This window comes from Megalobrama amblycephala, linkage group LG1 (genome assembly GCF_018812025.1).
Source record: "Megalobrama amblycephala isolate DHTTF-2021 linkage group LG1, ASM1881202v1, whole genome shotgun sequence".
Taxonomy (NCBI): domain Eukaryota; kingdom Metazoa; phylum Chordata; class Actinopteri; order Cypriniformes; family Xenocyprididae; genus Megalobrama; species Megalobrama amblycephala.
Window position 1 is genome coordinate 25,439,698 of NC_063044.1, and position 19,597 is coordinate 25,459,294.

The following is a 19,597-nucleotide window of genomic DNA, read 5'->3' on the forward strand; positions in this document are numbered from 1 at the left end:
GGGATAATGCTGACACACGCCCACGATGCACCATGCGCTGGACACCATGGCGCCAAGGCCACCTATGAAACGCTCAAACAAGTAGCATATTGGCCTGGCATGCAGCAAGATGTGACAGAATACGTAAAAGGATGCCTGGTGTGTTGCCAGTTCCATCCGGCAAACCCAAACCACAGAGCACCACTACAACGGAAAGGAATGACCTTCCCATGGTCAGACCTCCAAATAGATTGGGTAGGATCCCTGCCACGGTCAACACGGGGTAACAAATACTTCCTCACCGTGGTTTGCGAATTCACAAAGTGGGTAGAGTGTCTCCCAGCTCCCAACGATACAGCAGAAACAACAGCCTGCCTGTTAATGAACCACATCTTCTCAAGATTTGGACTGCCTCTAAAAGTCAACTCTGACCGAGGAACCCACTTCACCGCTGAGGTTATGCAGGATGTATGGAAACTCCTGGGCATACAGGCCAAGCTTCACATAAGCCATCATCCAATTTCCTCAGGGCAGGTCGAACGGGCCAACAAGACAGTGGCAAGCATGTTGAAGAAGTATGTGTCCGCCAACCAAAAGGATTGGGATATCAAGCTCCCTCTGGTACTGATGGCCATCAGGGCCACCCCTCACAGGTCTACCGGAGTAGCCCCATTCGAAATGATGACAGGGCGACAAATGACACTACCGCTACACCTGCTGTACCAACCTGGTGACATGAACCTTGTCACCGCCTACACCACTCACCAGTATCTGGAAAAGTTGCATCAGCACCTGAGAGCGACTTTCGCCTTCGCACAACAAAACCTCCAAAGAAGTGCGGAAGGTCGTAAAGCCTACTACGACAAAAGGGCCTCTTACCAAGAACTCAATGTCGGAGACAAAGTGTGGTACTACAGCTTTGCCCAGCCAAGGCAGAAAGCTCCCCATCGCCTGTCAAAGAAATTCCTACCTCACTGGACAGGACCACATGAGATTGTGGACAAGCTCTCACCTGTCGCCTACCGAATCAAAATCAGACAAGGCCGCAATGAGCCTGTCCTTCGATGGGTCCATCGGAACCAGATAAAGAGGCACCAAGGTTCCAACCGACAGGAAAAGGGGGAGGTTCAAACCCACTGACACAGACCGACAATCCCCTACTCTATACCCCACTAATGACTCTGTCATTCTAGGGAAAGTTTTTTTTTCTATTTTTATTTTACACAACACTTACACATGCTCCTCCACAGCACTGCTAGGAACAACCTCTAGTAGAAAGGAGTCGCTTCACACGTGACACTCACTTTGCTCTAGTAAACTCAGTGTCCTTGTGTCTCTTAGTGTTTTATTTTCTCTCTCTCCTCATGCTTTCTTTTTCCTCTTTCACTATCATTAGTCTTCCTCCTCAGCTTGCCCATTATCGATTCGAATAATATTTACAGGCTCAAAGACATTGTGAATGTTTGATTTTGGCAAAGGAACACCTATGTCAAAATACACACTCCTGAGGTCGTGGCGTACCATGATAACAACGAACAGTTGTATCTAGCCCCAAACCTAAAATTGTGTACGCTCACTAAAGACATTCATTACCTTTGCCCATGTAAACCATTCGTCCGCGACAATACCGAGGGCATCTGCGGCCTAGAATCAATTAGACCCGACACTAGCTGCCCCGCTGAAGCTACACCATGGTCTCAAGTCGAGGCAACGCAAGCCGAAATCATAGGAAACCAATGGTTAGTCAACACCCCTGCACGTACCGCTACCCTTACCTATGATCAACACGACACTGCCACGTGCATTATCCTGCCTAAACAAACTCTCTGGATCAATGTCCCTAAGGGCTCGATCCTCCATATTGACGATCTTGCAGTGTATCACGACGATGAGCACCAGGCGGAACTTGAAATCTCACCGTTCTTCAAACAGCATTCCTTCGTCCTCGATCCGGAATTGGAAGAAAGGATCAGGGAGGAAGGAACACAACTTATTGATCTGACTCCTGTTGATACAGCCTTAGAAGCTATAGCTCGCCTTCCGCCCGCTGGCGTGTCATTCATTCGGTCTTGGTCTGCTGCTGACACAGCACTTTGCATCTCTACTGTTGTAGGATATATTGTGACCTTGACACTGGCCTTCATCCTGCACAAGCGAATGAATGCCGTGCAAGAGTCTTTTGATAGATGCACGTCGGGCGTCCCGCGCATTTTCCGACGTGATAGAACTGACCAAGAACCTGAACCCGAGAACTCAACCAACCTGATTGAAATTACGCCTCTACCTCCTCGTCGAACCACTGACAATTAGATTAGTCGAAACCACCCAATCACAACTGATCTTAAACAGTACGCCCCTATGTTAGTTGAAGTGTTCCTAACCCGTTTACTCCAAGATACCCAAGTCCTTCACCAGGATTCAGCCAAGTGAGGGAAGCGTTGTTTGTGTTTTGTGTTTGTCTGTTCTCTCTCTCTGCCTCTTGTTCCAGTGCCTGCCGACGTTCGCACCAGGAACCTCGCCAAGCAAAAGGGGGACTCTGTAGGGACTCGTTCGACAGACGTTACCAAATGGCTTCATCAGCCAGAGGCATGATTGAACAAAGCTTCATTTGGTCCAAAAGATCCATTTCCTGAAGTGATGACGTGACTTCTTTTAACAAAGGACTCTGTCTAAAGGACTTCTTAGCTCATCAGCAATAAACTAATCAGAACCCATCACGTGGATTTGATCACATTAAATCTATTGATTCTCTCACAAAACCCTCTTGTATTATCGGACGGAACAGGAAAATACCCATCAACGGATTTAAAGACGAATCTGTCCTATCAATACCTCCCTTGTGTTGACCGTCCATCGTGACCCGGTCACTCGTGACTCCGGTCAAAGTTAAAACTATGCTGTCCGAACAAGCTAATGTCAGAAGCTGGAAGTCAGAAGCTGGAAGCCAGAAGTCGGTCAGAAATCGCTCGAAATCGGTCAGAAGCCGGTAGCCGAAAACACCGCTACTTTGACCACGGCGGAAAAGTCGCATGGGTCATTGATAACTGATTGACCGGGGCTGATTTTCCATCTAACACCCGATTTCAACCACGAGCTACGCCGCTGATCATTCGACAGCCGTCACATCCAGACTCCGCAACCCTCTGTGAAATATCTGACCAAAGTCTCCCAAGAAGAGAGCCGCTCAAGCCAGACGCTCAGAACAGCGCACCACACCAGCCAGCAGCATCCTTCAAAGCTTCCGCGCAACCCACAGGGCTTTCCCGAGAAGACGTCACCTGAAAGACAGCCAATCCAGAACGGGATTCCGCTGTACACGAGTCACGGAACAACCCGATTACCTCAGCTGTCACAGCAAACGCAGGTACAAGCAAACTTCTCTCTCTCTTGCTGGAAACTGGTGAAACGCCTTTAAACCTAAAGAATCAAGCCAAAGCTCTGCTTTTGTGATTTTCCTCAGGTTATGAGTTAAGTTAGCACTGAACTTGGGACTTTTCATAACTCATCAACTCCGCGAACGTGTGAATGTATGTATGTGTGTGTGTGTGTGTGTGTTTAGCCTTAGTTTCCTGTAATCATTAGAAGTAGTCAATAAATCTTGTTTTGATTTTCACATATACGAGTTTCTTGTGCTGTGTATCAAATTACTGTCTTAAACTCAAAGATCAAGTTACCTCTTGCTTATAATATAATAATTACAATAATAACAATAATCATAATAAAATATTGTTACTGTTGGCCGCAGAATAATATTTTATCCAGAATTGGTAAAATACTCTAACCTCAATTTTCGCTGGACGAATAATTGATGAAGTGTTAAATATTAATTCTGAATCATTTACAGTGAATCATTTACAGTTGATTCAATTCTTATTCCCTGTAACAATTAAATTGAGCTAATAAATAGGCTAAGTCCTTACACAAACCATATTTATCTTTCTATTTTAATGTATATAGCTTTTCAGAACTGTGCACCTTACCCCTCCACTTTTATCAGTAGTACCTAAATTCCTTATTAATATTACATGAATGCCATGACTACATTAAATTCATCACATACTACTGAAAGGGAGAATCACATGCTCAATTTAAGTCAGTTTTTCAATAAAGATTTACCTGGCCCGCAACTTGGACCCAGTTTTTAATTTTGGACCACCGTGTGTTTGAGTTTAACATGCCTGCACTAGGCTTTAACTGTGTGAAAGAGAACCTTCAAGTTGCATTTGGTGTTTAAACTGTTTAGAGGTCGGTAAACTCTATATTTCAGAAATCTGGTTTAAATCACCCTTTTCAAAAATAAAAATAAAAGAATTTGAAAAATATATTATGATCTTCTGTCAAAAATGTCACTCAATCAGGACTGGTAAATGTGGCGACACTATTAAAAAAGGTAGTGTTAAATGTACACACCAAAATGATGGCTTCATCCCGCATGGCTGCCTCATTGTGTTTTTTTTTTAAGATTGCCAAGCCACTCCCCCTTCTTCATATCAAGGGCCTGCAGCCTCTTCATCAAACGAGCCTTCTTGGGCTGCTCTGCCCCACAGGCCTTACAAATCTTAGTGGCACAGGGCATGACCTGGGGGCAGTTGGGGCATTTCTTTTTATTAGAAACCATGTTGTCTGAGAAAAAAAGAAACAAAAAGAGAAAGTTATTTATGTATAATATAGGCTACCCATAGAAACATTCTGAATTAATATCACACTATATGATTTAAAATCACACTATGCAAGGGATGCTATGTGTTTTCTTAATTTCAATGGTCAAATTGTCTTAACCAGTCATTTTTCTGAGTTTTGAACTTTGTTCGTGATGACATTGTGATAAGGGTAAACATTTCTCTGATTTTTAACTGCCATTTACACAATAATACAGTGTGTGTGTGTGTTGCCCAGATGAGAGACAGAACATAGTCCATAAAGGAAAGGAAAAAAGGAAAAATTTGACAATTTCATGTCTATTGCATGCCAAATGTTAATATCACATTATTAAATTACACGAGAAGCGAAAAGGAAGAGTTGAGAAAATGTTTGTGAACTAGCAGGCTACACTAACATGTGACATGCTAGGACATGCAGTTAGCACTTTATAGGGTTTTATATCAGACAAATGGAAACACCAAAGCAATGTCAAAAAAGTTAAAATAGGGCATAAGGCAGTCATGACAAAACCCCAGCAACATAACGTTACATACTTGACTACACTTTTGCATGTATATTTCATAAAAATGATATAGGCTACTTGTTCATGAGGTAATAATTTTAGCCTACCTTAATCAACGACTCCAGAGAGGAAGTAACTGGGGAGAGCTCCGTCATCCGGATATTGTTAAAAAAAAAAAAAAAAAACCTTACGAAAAATTAAATTAAATGAATTAAAATTATTTTTATTATTTCAACAGGGCATCAGAAGAAACTCCCTAGAGCTTTAAAATATATATATTTTGGAGCTTAACTTACTGTAATAAAACTGAGCAACGTACTGTATTGCTGGTGACAAAAACACAGATTAAATGTACTTTTTTTTTGCTGTAAGATGCGCAATGGTTCTTTTTTATTTATTTATTTATTTATTTATTTATTTATTGAATTTTTTAAATTACAGAATTCAATATCAAGTCCTTGACACATTACTTTTACACATTTTCACATTTAGTAACAATATAGTTTAAATAAAAAGAACAACAAAAAAAAGGGCATCACAAACGTATGTTAAATTCATTTAGCAGAGATAGGCCTACAGATCTTTGGGCTTTTCAATTTTTTTAAAAAAACTTTAGACTCTAAAGACTTAAATATATTGTAAAGGCTGACCCGCTGATCGCTGTCACATTCTGTGATATGAATGTCCGCATTGCATTGTGGCTAATGGGCTTAGAATGAGCCCCGCTCAGCCCGTGTTCTGGCTTAATAATAATATTATTAAAATAAAGAAATGAATGAATACAATGATAAGCTAACACACGACGTAACAGTTACGTAATGTATTCGTACTTTTTGGTAATTTCATGACTTACTAACTGACAATAACTACGACGTCGCATGCCAGTACCCAGATAGCAAACTGACTCCGCAACGGATCCGCCCCGGCGGTATCACAAGCTCCGGTACGGATCCGCAAAACGGGTCCGGAACGGAGTCCACTTGCACAGCGCAGCGGATCCGGAACAGATAAGGATTGCGGATCCAGTTCAGATCCGGAAGAGACCCGCCCCGTGTCCGCCGATAAAGTAGTTCATCCGCCGCGGATCCGATCTGGACCCGTTCATGAAGCAGCTGATCCGCCGCGGATCCGATCTGGACCCGTTTATGAAGCAGCTGATCCGCCGCGGATCCGATCTGGACCCGTTTATGAAGCAGCTGATCCGCCGCGGATCCGATCTGGACCCGTTTATGTGGTTCATTTGGTCTGGATACCTTTCAGATCACTCTCGAAATAGTATTCTGGCCAAAACTGGCTACACAGAAATATTTAAAATCTAATGGACCAACATCAGACAGACTGGATTGCTCTATAAAAGCTTGAATATTTAATGTTTACCTTTATTAATATTAATAAAACATGATGAAATCATTCAAAACTTTAGCCAGTTACAATAAAACTATAAAAATAGTTTGTAAATATATTTAGAGTATGTAATTACTATTACTATTTTTATAGTTTTATTATTTATGTACATTAATAGGTATTGAATAGAATTACAGAAAATGAAATGCAACCATAAATTGTACCAAAAACATTTTTTATTTAATGAAAAATAACACTTAAGAGTAAATATTCGAGCAACATTTTTGTTATTAATGTTGTAAACAGTTGTACTGCTTCATTTTTTTGTAGAAACTGGATTTTTTTTAAGATTCTTTGAATAGAAATTAAAACAATTAAAACATTTATTTAAAAATAAACTTGAACATTCTTTATTTTATTGTAACTGTTGCGATTTTAAATGAACACTTCAAAACACTGAAGTTAACATTGGCTACGTTTACATGCACCCAAATAATCCATTTGTAATCGGATTGACGGCTCAATCGGATTGAAAAACGTTCATGTAAACACCTTAATCGATCTGAATGAAATTTCGATCGGATTGGAAGGGGTGGTTTATTCCTTTTCTAATCCGATCAAACAGCAAAAAATAACCATGTAAACATTGAATCCGACTACTTTCTCAATAGTATTCAGAAGCCTCTGGGGCACAACAGTGCAATGCTGACACGCATTTAAAGTTAACGTTCACGTCTTTAGTTGTAAAGATGTATGTCAACAGGCAGTGGCGTATGTATCACTTCGTCACAATATTCTTCCGTTTTAAGACAAGACGGGGAGCCAGTGGATATCACACAAGAAGCAACGTCCAAACTTTGCGCAAGAGTTATGCTGATGAAAAAGTCTCAAACTCGGTCAGTATTCACCACAAAAAGTAAAAAGTGACTGAGCTGTCTGAGGCTGCTTTAACAAAGCATATTCTCAGAGACAAATTTCAACATAAAATGCTGATAACGGTAGCCTATGTAACTGTCTAAATTTATTCCATTATTTCACTTGTGGCCGTACATATAAGCTAGTGAAACAAATGAGAATAATAGTATTTCGTGTTAAACAGGTGGTTTGTTTTTTAAAGTCAGTGCTTGAAGTAAAGCTGCGCTTAATTTTCATTGACATTCTTAATAACTTTAATTATAGGCCTATAATTCATTGTATCAGACCTAAAAAAAGTTTAAATCATTTTCAAAGATAGCTAATAGCCTAATCTTATAAGTTATATTATTCTCAGAGCACGCCAGTTATGCGGCGATGCGCTATGAAATTGTGGGGCAAATTTATTATAATATTAATTTAATAATAAAAGAAAGAAGCCTAACCTAATAGTAATAATAATAGACTAGAAGTATGTAACAGGCCTACATTAATTGGAAATACCAAATCCTCTTAATATTGCCAAGATTTGCTGCATTTGACAATATCTCTGACTCTGTTGACGCAACCTGGGTTACCGCAAGTGTGATTGATATGACATCAAAGTTTTAATCGGAATGTATATAAAACAAATATAAATGGATATTTGAATCAGATTACAATGTTTATAGTACATGTAAACAGATCTGCAATCAGATTCAATTAATTCAGATTGACGAAAATCGGTGCATGTAAACGTAGCCAATGATACTCTGAAACTCTACTGTTGGGTGCTCACAGTGGGACGGTTCCTGGAGCTTCCCCTATCAGCTGCCAGGCTGAACCATCGTATTGTGTTTTGTAATGTCTTCATCAGTGGCGGTACGTGATACATGGTTCTTTCTCACAGCACCTGTAATACACAAGCAGATTTATTTAAAAAATTAATTCACATTGAAGCTACCAGTTTTTTTTTTTTTTTTTTAAAAAGGATACACATAACCACTGCTTTAAAAACAAAAGTGTACTATCTGACATTTATAGGTACACTATGTAACTTTTGGTGCTCTAGCGGTTAATAAACAGAACTACATGCATCTTGCGGAAGAACATTATAGCCGGAGCTATTTCTCTCTGTTTATGTCTATGACGAGTCACACAGATACTGTGCTACTCCACAGTGCTGCCGACCAGAACCAGTCTGAAATAGTCCCAGTGTGAACTCACTCGTTACATACATTTTGAACAACAACAAAAAAAGTTATGTGTTGGCAAAAAAATAAATGTACTTAAATTTTTTAGCCAGGCAAAACTTATTACATTTACTTACACAGGAGGAACTTCTTGGACTCCATGTGGTTGAATGCGGGAAAGGATGTTCCTTGTGACACATTTTGTGTCATGGCGCCCAACAGTTGCACGGGATAAAATAGAAAATGTAACAAAAATCTTGTCAATTTCTTATAGTTGAAGGGTTAGTTCACCCAAAAATGAAAATAATGTCATTTATTACTTACCCTCATGTCGTTCTACACCCGTGATGCCTTCGTTCATCTTCAGAACACAAATTAAGATATTTTGATTGAATCTCATGGCTCGGTGAGGCCTACATAGGGAGCAATGACATTTCCTCTCTATGATATGAAATAATGATCTGAAACAACATTACATGAGGTGGAGAATTGTCAAATGTAAACAAAAATAGACTCAAACTAGTATACTACAACTAAAGTTTACTGATACAAGTGGGTTTTTAAACTTTAACCCATCAATTATAGGTATAAATCTTTTAAAACGGCACATTTATTACATGTTAAAAGCTGTAGTTGTGGACCATTATCAGTATTTGACAAAAGAACTAGCTAAATCAAGTTTAAAACAGTTTTTAATCTTACTTTCCTCAGATGAAAGATGAAATAGAAAGAAGAAATACTCCAAAAACACACTGGCGGCACTTGAATGAGCTGTAAGCTGCAACAGAACACACACACACACACACAGTAACTTATTAATTATGAATTAATATATGAAATAATGATCTGAAACAACTTTACATATATTCTCCACCTCATGTAAACAAAAAAATAGACTCAAACAACTAGAAGTTCAGTGAAAAGAACAGGTAACGTTAGGCCTAACATTAGCTTATCTCGCTTGCTATTTTACTGGAAAGGAGTGAAAATTTGCGTTTAGGATTGGACTTAAACCCGGACAGCTTATTAAATCACCCCACCTCCCAGAAATATAAAGAAATTCTGTCCAAATAGCGTTGTACTCAAAAGGTTATTAGCCAAATTATTTTTTTACTCAAATCTAAGTAACGCTAATGACACTAAGAGCTAACTTGGCCACAGTCATTTTTAAAAACATCAAACAAAGCAATGAACGGTAATGTTACTGGATACAGCTGAACAAATAAAGCATATTTTAACTTTTCTTACCGTGTTTAGTCTTCACCGACCTGCCGGCTCCAGCTTTTCCACGGTGAGGAGAAGGATTCAGTGACGACGACAGTTGAAAAAAGGCGCGTCCGGTCAGTGAATCCGCCCAGCATCTGTAACGAGTCCGCGAGTTGACAGTGCGCTGTGCGGAGGCGGGGCATATCCTGTGCGCGTTGCCAAATTGAATCTGAGCGTACAGCGGAGCTGGCGACTTGAAGGCGGATCCGCCCCGGAGTCTGTTGCTATCTGGGTAATTTCATTACCTTCAGATTACCATCTCACAACGTCGTGAGAACGACCCCCTAACGTTATAAGATTACCAAGGACGTTCCAGATACGTACTCTATTCGTAATATATTGGTAATTCCATGACTTACTAGTAACGTAACTACAACGTTGTATGCCCGTAATATTATTACCATCAAATTACCATATCACAAGGTTGTCAGTACGATCTCCTAACGTTATAAGAAAACCAAGGACGTTCCAGATACGTCCTCTATTCGTAATATAATGGTCATTCCATGACTTACTGGCAACGTTACAGCAACGTCATGTGCTGGTAATTTCATTACCATCATTTACGCGTTCTTTATATGTTATTATTACCAGAATTTGCCATTTAAAATGTGTAATTAAACGTCAGACACAAGACTGAAATGTCCCCTAAGAAAAAAAAAAATTCTTTTCACCAAGTCAGAATATGGATGATTGCTTTTTATATATAGTGACGTGACATACAGCGCGCGCCTCCACAAATGGAGTGCGCGCCGCGCGCACAGTATGTTGACAAGAGAGTAAAGTTAATTTTTCTGAGAGAAGAATTCGTTTCCGAGGTGACAACGAATAAATGGCTTTCAAAAAATGTATAAAGTTAACTTTGGAAAGACGCAAAACCTTTTTTTATTGTTATGTTTACGTTAGTGCTGGTGGCTGTTAGAGTTGCCATGGCAACCGGGAAAACATTCAAGCTGCTGGAGAGGATGTGTCGACGTTTCTCCGTGTTTCTCGTCAGTTTTATAGCAATAAAGTTCAACAACTGCGTCAGATTGGTTAAGTAACATTACCCCACAGTCTACCTTAAGTACTTTATGTTAATATTTTTACCTTTGTGATTGAACGTCTGAAATATATGTTGGCAAAATGGTACGCTAGCATAGCATATGTTTTTAATGATACTGAGTGCAAAACGTCTTGAATGCTTTTATTTTATGTTTCGCTGTAGGCGATATGTTTTTATTTATAGTTTGGGTGTATTTCATTATTTTTATTTGGATTTTTGTTCATGTTCTGCATGTTTTTCAAAATAAATGAATTGAATTCATTTTGAGCTCAACATTCATTGTTCACAGCTGTTGGAATAGCCTTTAAATTAGTTTGGGCAAATGAGGACATAAATTAGGTTAAACTACTGCATGTCCGCCCATAGAAAAATAAATAAATATAAAAATTACCAACTGATTACCAATACACAACCAATGATACACAACGTTGCCACGACGTTGCAGTTACTAACTGGCAACGTCACAAAGTTACGTTGTGGCAACGTATCCGGGAATTTCACTTTTCCGGTTGAGACAACGTAGCTACGTCGCCACGACGAAAGTTTGGTCACCAAATTACGTTGAAGTTACGTAACAGTCACGTATTTTGGTTAGCTGGGTTAACATCTAAATTAATGTTGATAGATGTAGCGTTATAGTCTTAAAAATATCAATAAACAGCAAAGCAACCCAGCTTCGAAATAATAACCGAAAAAGACCGAAATAATAATACATAATTAATATACAGCGCCACCACGCGCATCACGCGCTGTGCGTAGGGAACCGACTTGCTGAGGGGGCACCAAAAATAGCCTAATGAAAAATCAATAATCATAGTCAGTAATTATAATGCCGATATTATTTCAGTATATATTATTAGGTACTTTTCAGGCATAACAAGACTATTTAATTGCTCTAGAGATGGTGCCCCCCAACAACTCGATATCCCATCAAGCCAAGTGGTCCGTTGGATTGCGCAATTTGCGTAGCACCTGACGAAGTTTGACTTAAACAGTAGGAGGTATATAAAGGACTGGCTTTATTTTTAAAATCATAAAAGAATTATGGTTAGGGCACCAAAATGGGTAGCAGCAGCACTGCACATATATAAACCGTGATAAGATCTCGTGAATAAATGTTGATTAAACAGTTTCTTTGCTGCAGCGCGACTGGCAGAAAGAATCGTGTTGTTGCACGAAAGATGCATCCAATTAAAATGCATTAGTTTAAAAAACGAGCTGAAATTACGAAAATAACGGAATAAACGTGTCCCTGCCACGAATAAATAGGTTAAATTACATGACCAAATCATGAACTGCCGTGAGACTGGGTTGGTTCAGACAAAGTGAGTACAAATACAGAAATTCGTTGCAATATTACAACATTTCCCTAAAAACTTACTAAAATGTAAAATATTTGAAAATCTTTAATTTCTACATCAGAGGCCTCCTAAAACAATATCAGAGGTAAAAAAAAAATTTTTTTCTATATTTGGGTTTTACAGGGTTAAAGTGAATGGGTTTTTAACTGAACATTTTAAAATAACAAGATCGATAAGACAAGGTTGCCCCATGTCAGCATTGTTATACACTTTAGTGGCTGAAACTCTAGGACTGGCAATAGAAATGGAAAAAAATATCAAAGGAATATCAATAAAAGAAGAAGAAACTGAACATAAGATATATCAATATGCTGATGACACAACAATGTTTGTTAAATATATTGAAAGTATAGAAAAAGCAATGGAGGTTTTGGGAAAATACTGCAGAGGAACGGGGGCAAAAGTTAATAAAGAAAAAACGACATACATGAGAATTGGTAGAACGAATGAATTACCTGTTAAAATACCATTTAAAGAACAGAAAGGGAATATGAAAATTCTAGGAATTAGGGTTGGAGAAAATGAAAATGTGATCAGGAATTTGGTATGAGAGGAGGTTTTAAAGGGAATGGAAAAGAGGTTGCATTTCTGGAAATTAAGAAACTTGTTTTTAATAGGGAAGGATTTAGTAATAAATTCTTTGTTTTTATCAAAAATGTGGTATGTATTAGGATCTGTGAGCATGTCATTATGTGTATACAAAAAAATAAAATCTTTAATTTTAAATTTTTTATGGGAAGGCAAACCACCGAAAATTGCATATGATACTTTAATTGGGAAAGTTGAAGAAGGAGGGCTGGGATTATTAGACCCATTAATAAGAATGAAAAGCATAAGAATAAAATTAGTAAAGAAATATTGGAAGGATGAAAAATATGATTAGAAAGGGGTAATGAGATTTTTCTTAAACCAGTGTGGTCAAATAGGAGATGTAGTGTTATGGATGAAACTAAAGGAAAATATGATGAATGGAATACCTGAGTACTATAAAGAAGTATTAAAAGCATGGGGAGATTATAGTAATCATGTTGTTTTCACGTCTTTTAATAAAGATGAGATTTTAAGACAACCACTGTTTTTTAAATAAGTTACTTAAAAGGGGAGAACACACATTTTTTTATAAAAAATGGTATAATGCAGGGATAAGACAAATCAAAGATATAATGTATGAAGTAATACCCCGTTTTTTGCTGAGTAATAAAAGATGCAGTTGTAGAAAATTATGAAGAAGAAAGTAAAGTAGTTTTAGAAAATCAATATGAAAAATTAAAGGAGATAATACCAAATGAATGGATACAAATTATAGAAGAGAAAATAAAGAATATATTCTAGAACAATATTCTTGTTTGGTTTTAAAGGTAAAGTCAATAATGTTTGTTTTTTAAATTTGATTTTGACAGTTGCAAGATTAAATATAGCTGCAAGCAGCAATTCGGGGCCAAGCCCCAGAAGGGGCAGTAGCGCAATACGGAGCAGGTAGAGCAAAAACATCAGAAATTGAATGTACATGCAAAACAGCTGGTTCAGAAGGACAGGTGGAAATGAAATGAAAATCAATAGAAGTTCAGATGAGAATGAACACAGAATGAACTAAAAACACTTGTATCTAATTCAAGAGGAATAAAGATTAGTACAATGCTTATTTGGATAAAAAAGGAATCAAAATGACTCATTACACACAATTGCATAATGACCACCCAACACGGGATTCGAACCCACAACCTCCAGGTCCAGTGTCCATTGCGCATGTCATTGCACCACTGTGCAGGTGACTGTTGACACAACTGCCGAAGTTCACTAGTTTATGTGAAAATGGACTCAAAAAGAAGAATTTTTATGAAACTGCACTGAATGTTATATTTAATAACTTTACTTTAGATCATTCTGCAGCTCATCATGCTGTAGCGCAATACAGAGCAGGAAGAAGAAAAACAGCAGAAAATGAACAAACATGAAACACCTGGTTCAGAATTATGGGCGAGAATGAACTCAGAAAGTACAGAAGCTTAGATGAAAATGAACACAGCATGAAACAAAAAGCATTTATTTCTAATCTAGAGGCAATAAAGGAATCAAAACACACAATTTCATAAAACCACTCCACCCGAGATTCGAACCCACTATCTTTAGGTACAGGGCTCGTCAGGTACCTGACTTTACACATTGAGCTACTTGAGGATGCACATTCAACAGACTGTGGAAGAAACCTTTTAGTCTAACAAAGAATTCACAAAAAAAGCATTACTTAGAATGCTAACCATATTAGCATGCTAAGCTAACTTAATGCTAATGAAGCTCATGGTTAACTTGATAACTGAAGAGCCACATTAAAGAGAATGACAACTGGTTAGCATGCTAAGCAATTAGCATGCTAAGCTAACTAGCATAAGACAACAAACACAAGCAAGGTCACATTCAGAGATGAATATCTTGGGAATGGTAGCGAATATCAAAAATCCATTCAGTCATTTCTGTGCGGCTCGGTCCAAAGATCACCTGAGCTGATTTTGGACAAAATTGGACAAAAATTGTAGGAGGAGTAGCGAAAAAACAGTTTTCCATTTATTTCAATATGGCGGACAGGTACATTTAAGGAAAATGACAAATGACACATCGTCGGAATCGGCATAAGCCAGGGAATAAAATGACATAAAGCATACACGTTTTGGAAAGTGTTTTCAAAAGTTATAAGTGGTTTTGCAATAATCATTACATCTGTGGAACAGTAGGTGGCGCTGTGTTGAAACTTCTCAGGTACCTTCAGGACCTTCTAAAGGTCATACATACCAATTTGTGTGAAGATATGTCAAATTGTTTAAAAGTTATTGCAATTTATGACAAAATTCAAAATGGCGGACACGTGGTTCATCCGATGTTGACGAATTCGATATCCTCGGATTCGGCATGGCACAGGGAATCCATAGACACCAAGATCTTGATTTTCTAATAAAGTGTTCAAAAGTTATTGGCCAAAATAGCCATTTTTCAGATCTCATGACCTGTAGGTGGCGCTGTTCCCAAATTTGGCATGGAACCTCAGATCATGGTCTTGATCAAGTGTACCAATTTTAGTTTCGATTGCTCAAAGTTTGGCCGAGATACAGCCTCTATAGCAATTTTGGGTCAACCTCGTTAACTTCGTGACATCATAACTTTTGAACAAAGATGAATAAAAAAAATCTGTTCAGTCATTTCTGTGCGGCTCAGACCAAAGATCACCTGATCAAAGTTTGGACAAAATTGGACAAATTTTGAAGGAGGAGAAGCGAAAAAACGGACTACTGTACTTTTCAAAATGGCCGCTACTGTAATGGGTGGAGACTTAATGTAAGAATTTGAATAGAATCAGCATGAAGAGACAAATCAGATGTACTAAATTGTATTTTTCTAGAGCAAATGGTTCAAAAGTTATAACCTTTAGAATGTTGAATTTTTGAACTGGTGGTGGCGCTATAGAGTTGGTCCTTGAGACTCCAAAATTGGTCAGATTTCTAGACATGACCATCACTACAAGTGTGCCAAATTTCATCATTTTCTCATGTTCCGTTGATAGGGCTGCCATAGACTCCCATTCGGGAGGAAGAATAATAATAATAAAAGGGAAAATGTACAATTACAATAGGGGCTACAGCCCCTTTGGGGCTTGGCCCCTAATAATTTGTAGAAGGAGGAATACAGTAAAGGAAAAAAAGAAGAATGTTTCTGTATGTAAACTTTTTAAGCAAAGGATGTGTTTTATTCTTCAAGTATTATTTGATTATTTTAAAATGTAAGCAAAAGAAGAAGTATTTAACAAGAATTTTGTTCAGAATAACCCTTTTATTGAAAATACATGGTTTAATTTCAATATAACATTTCCTGAATGTGATTCAGATTGTTTTTAAAATGTAAAAAAAAAAAAAAAAAAAAAAAAGCAGATAGCCCACTCAGATTTCGCTTATGGCCATACCACTCTGAGCACGCCCAATCTCGGAAGCTAAGCAGAGTCAGGCCTGGTAGGTACTTGGATGGGAGACCGCCTCATGACCCGAAGTGGGCGGCGGTCTTGTCGTGTTCGTGGAGAGAGCTGTCAGTGGCGGCGACCTTCTGCCTGAGGTCAGTCGGCACTAGGTGGTGGTCGCTGTTGTCGGCCAGTTCTAGGAGGAGCAAGGCCAGTGCCTCCACTTCCTCTATACCTGGCAGATGCAGATGTTGATGGCTCATCAGCGCGTCTTGCAGGGCAGGACTGTCCTCCTCTTCCACCTGTTCTGCCTGGGTGAGGACGACGTGCTTCCCACAGACTCTGTCTATCGGGTCCTCCTCTGTATCAGAAGACATGCCGAGACCTTCGTCCGCCATCTCGTCGTCTCCCTGCTCAGCCTCCTCCTCCTCCTCATGCGACTGCTCTTCCTCAACTGCAAATATGTAATCGTACTAATTACAAGCGTGTCTACACAACAATAGGTTTTTTTGCACCAGGTTTGTCATCATTGTTTAAGTGTGTGATCAAGTACTTTACCTTTTTGCACGTAGTACTCCCTGGCAGTGAAGCTGGTGGACTGGCACATGGCATACTCGACACCAAGGAGCTCCTCCTCGTCGGGGTGCTTGTACTCTTCTGGGACCGGCATCGTTGCAGCAAAGTTGGGCTCCAGGATGTGCTCCTTGCCAAAGAGAACCTCGGCCTGCTGGTTGATGCGCTGGATCTGCCGCTCGTCCAAGCACGACGTCTGCCGGCCATGACCACCAGCGTCACGGAGCGATGCCATGCGGTGGTTCCACTGCACGGCAAAGGACACCAAGTATACCTGAAACACATTTCCATTTTGACTGTTATTGTGTACAATGTTTACAAGTGATGACTGGAGCTGTGAAATAAAATGTATCATTGAAATTATCATTGACACTTTTCTTTTTAAATTATACTGTATGATGTGCTATATGAACATGTGTCTGCAATAAAGCTTTATATATATTATGTTTTAATCACTCACTTATGTAGCATCTGGACCAATCAGGCACACAAAATTATTCATTATATTTAAGGAATTACCCATAAACTCACTCTATCAAAGCTCTGTCAACCCATCCCCCTAAAACTGCAACTAGCATCCCAAACGTAGCTAAACTACAGGCAGAACTAGGTGTCCTGTTACAGATACTTGGACCTTTTACGATCAGGCAGAGACCAGTGACTCATTCTTTCTGAGAAGGACAAATAAACTCCTTTAATCCTATGTATTCTCTATATAACCATTTGGGAAATGTATAAACATGTATCCAAGTTTCCCATCTCATGACTTTTCTTTCATGGGCTTTATTCTATGTATTCATTTTCTCTTTTGAACTAGTTTGGTATTAATATTCCTGCGATGTATAGTTAACTGGAATCACATGGGTAGCATGTTTGGTATCTCCAACGGACTCCAACTTTCGATTCCTATTTGGTAATTTATGTTATGTCCATACCTGTGCAACACATCAGTATTACAAGAAACTTTAATAGTTCTTAATCAATAACTGAGCTTGTTAATCTTTCTTGGTCATAAAAGCCCTGACAGAAGGTGTGTTGTCACCTGGAAATACAACACCTTCATTGGCTACATCAACTTTAAGAGGTTGGACTTGGACCAGAGGTTAAAAGCTAGAGAACAATGCCACTCCCTCTCTTTTCCTTGCTTCTGGACGACCGAACGGATCTCCTTGCGGCCGGCCTAGGCCAGGCCCACAAGGCCGGTAGGCCTCGGCCTACAACACCCAGCCATGTGCTCATCACCCAACATAGGAAAGACTGGCAACAACTTCAGACGAAAACCTCAAATTTTTATACTCAACCTGCCGATCCGACACTTGAGCTTGTTCAGTCGGACGCCGTTCATCACCACCACCTTCACAGACAAATACAGCGGTATGCCAGGGGGATCCTGTAACACGCAACATACTACAAGGTCCTTATTTATTTTGGTGTCCTTTTGAAATGTTGCCATATACAAGTTTGAATGGTTTTGACACACGATGACCGCAAAGACATTAACCCACCTGCATGCAACTGAGGTGCTTGCTCGCAACTGCCCAGTGAGCGTTGACTGCCTCTGGCCACTTGAACAGGTGAATGCCATCGATGTCAAGGCCGGCTGGTCCCCGGAACTCAGCAAGGATGGACTCTGTCACCAAAGCGGTCTCCTGTAACACATAGGATATATTCTCAGCGTCGAGTGTTTAATCACATTAAACACATTCACACATTTAACACATAAATTTATTTTCAAAGCTGGATCTGACCGATACCAGAAACCAGTGTCATCTTGACCTTCTTGATTTGTGAATTTTTTCACAACATAGCTCTTGACCGTAAATACCCTGGTGAGCCTGCTAGTCAGAATTTGAAAAATAGAATTCAAGTTAAACATATTTTTTAACAAAAAATTAACATTGCTCAGCATTGCTCAACCATTGGACAGCTGACGATCACTTAGGTACTTGGAGGGGAATTTGCTTGGGAATACCAGGTGCTGTAAGCTTTATGTTTTTTCTGAAAATATAGAGAGTGTCTGAATGTCTTAAATAGCCCACTCTTGACTGCAGATTTCGCTTCCGGCCATACTACTCTGAGCACGCCCGATCTCGTCTGATCTCGGAAGCTAAGCAGAGTCGGGCCTGGTTAGTACTTGGATAGGAGACCGCCTGGGAATACCAGGTGCTGTAAGCTTTATGTTTTTTCTGAAAATATAAAGAGTTTTTTAATATCTTAAATAGCCCACTCTTGGCTGCAGATTTCGCTTACGGCCATACCACTCTGAGCACCCCTGTTCATTGCGCATAGTGGTACGTTCCAAGGCTTTTGCCAAAGTGGCAGTTTGGAGAGAAGTTCTCTCTGTTTTCTGTTAACAATTTTGGTTTTTGTTTATAAATTTAAGTAAAGGAATAGTTTTTTTCAGTTTTTTGTTTTAAACCACAAACCAGCAGCTTTGTGCTGTCTGGGGAGTGGTTTACTTATTTTTGATTTCTGAAAAATGAGTAAAGTTATAAAGGATGGACTACATGGATATGACGTGGATACGGAAGAGGAAAGAGTTATGATAAAAGACAAACAGGAAAGAAGGAAATATTGAAGTCTTTTTTACAGCCCAAAATAAAATTATGGATTTTTAGATCAGGAAATGTAAAAATGTTTTATCAGGTTTTTAGGGAAGAGGTTTTTAAGAAACCCATTTCAAATAATTTGTGGTTAAGACATTTTAATGGTTTGAAAGAAGAAGAGATATGGAGAAACATGACAGGAATAATGGTGAGCTCAGATTTGGAATGTCTTGATTATTTTATAAGACACAATGTGATTTTTTTCAGAAATGAAATTATGTATTATGAAGAAAGA

The 19,597-nt window shown here is 39.0% G+C and overlaps 1 protein-coding gene, 1 long non-coding RNA gene and 1 other non-coding gene across 4 annotated transcripts; 1 reads left to right on the forward strand and 2 right to left on the reverse strand.

The window, feature by feature from the left end:
- Nucleotides 1–6,953: 6,953 nt before the first annotated feature.
- On the reverse strand, nt 6,954–10,072 carry LOC125265708. 2 transcript variants are annotated; one of them, XR_007184336.1, is made up of 4 exons: nt 9,820–10,072; nt 9,274–9,349; nt 8,709–9,032; nt 6,954–8,291 (listed from the first exon to the last, which is right to left on the reverse strand). It is a non-coding gene; the product is annotated as an uncharacterized LOC125265708 (long non-coding RNA). The 2 variants fall into 2 exon arrangements; XR_007184338.1 differs by having other exon boundaries at nt 8,709–8,932; nt 9,820–10,062.
- Nucleotides 10,073–15,919: 5,847 nt separating this feature from the next.
- On the reverse strand, nt 15,920–17,528 carry LOC125249618. Its single transcript, XM_048161944.1, has 2 exons — nt 16,742–17,528; nt 15,920–16,637 (listed from the first exon to the last, which is right to left on the reverse strand). Exons 1-2 carry the CDS (start codon nt 17,121–17,123, stop codon nt 16,264–16,266), a joined length of 756 nt encoding a protein of 251 aa, XP_048017901.1. The 5' UTR covers nt 17,124–17,528; the 3' UTR covers nt 15,920–16,263.
- Nucleotides 17,529–18,812: 1,284 nt separating this feature from the next.
- On the forward strand, nt 18,813–18,931 carry LOC125250723. The gene has a single exon (XR_007180857.1). It is a non-coding gene; the product is annotated as a 5S ribosomal RNA (ribosomal RNA).
- The last annotated feature ends 666 nt before the right edge of the window (nt 18,932–19,597 follow it).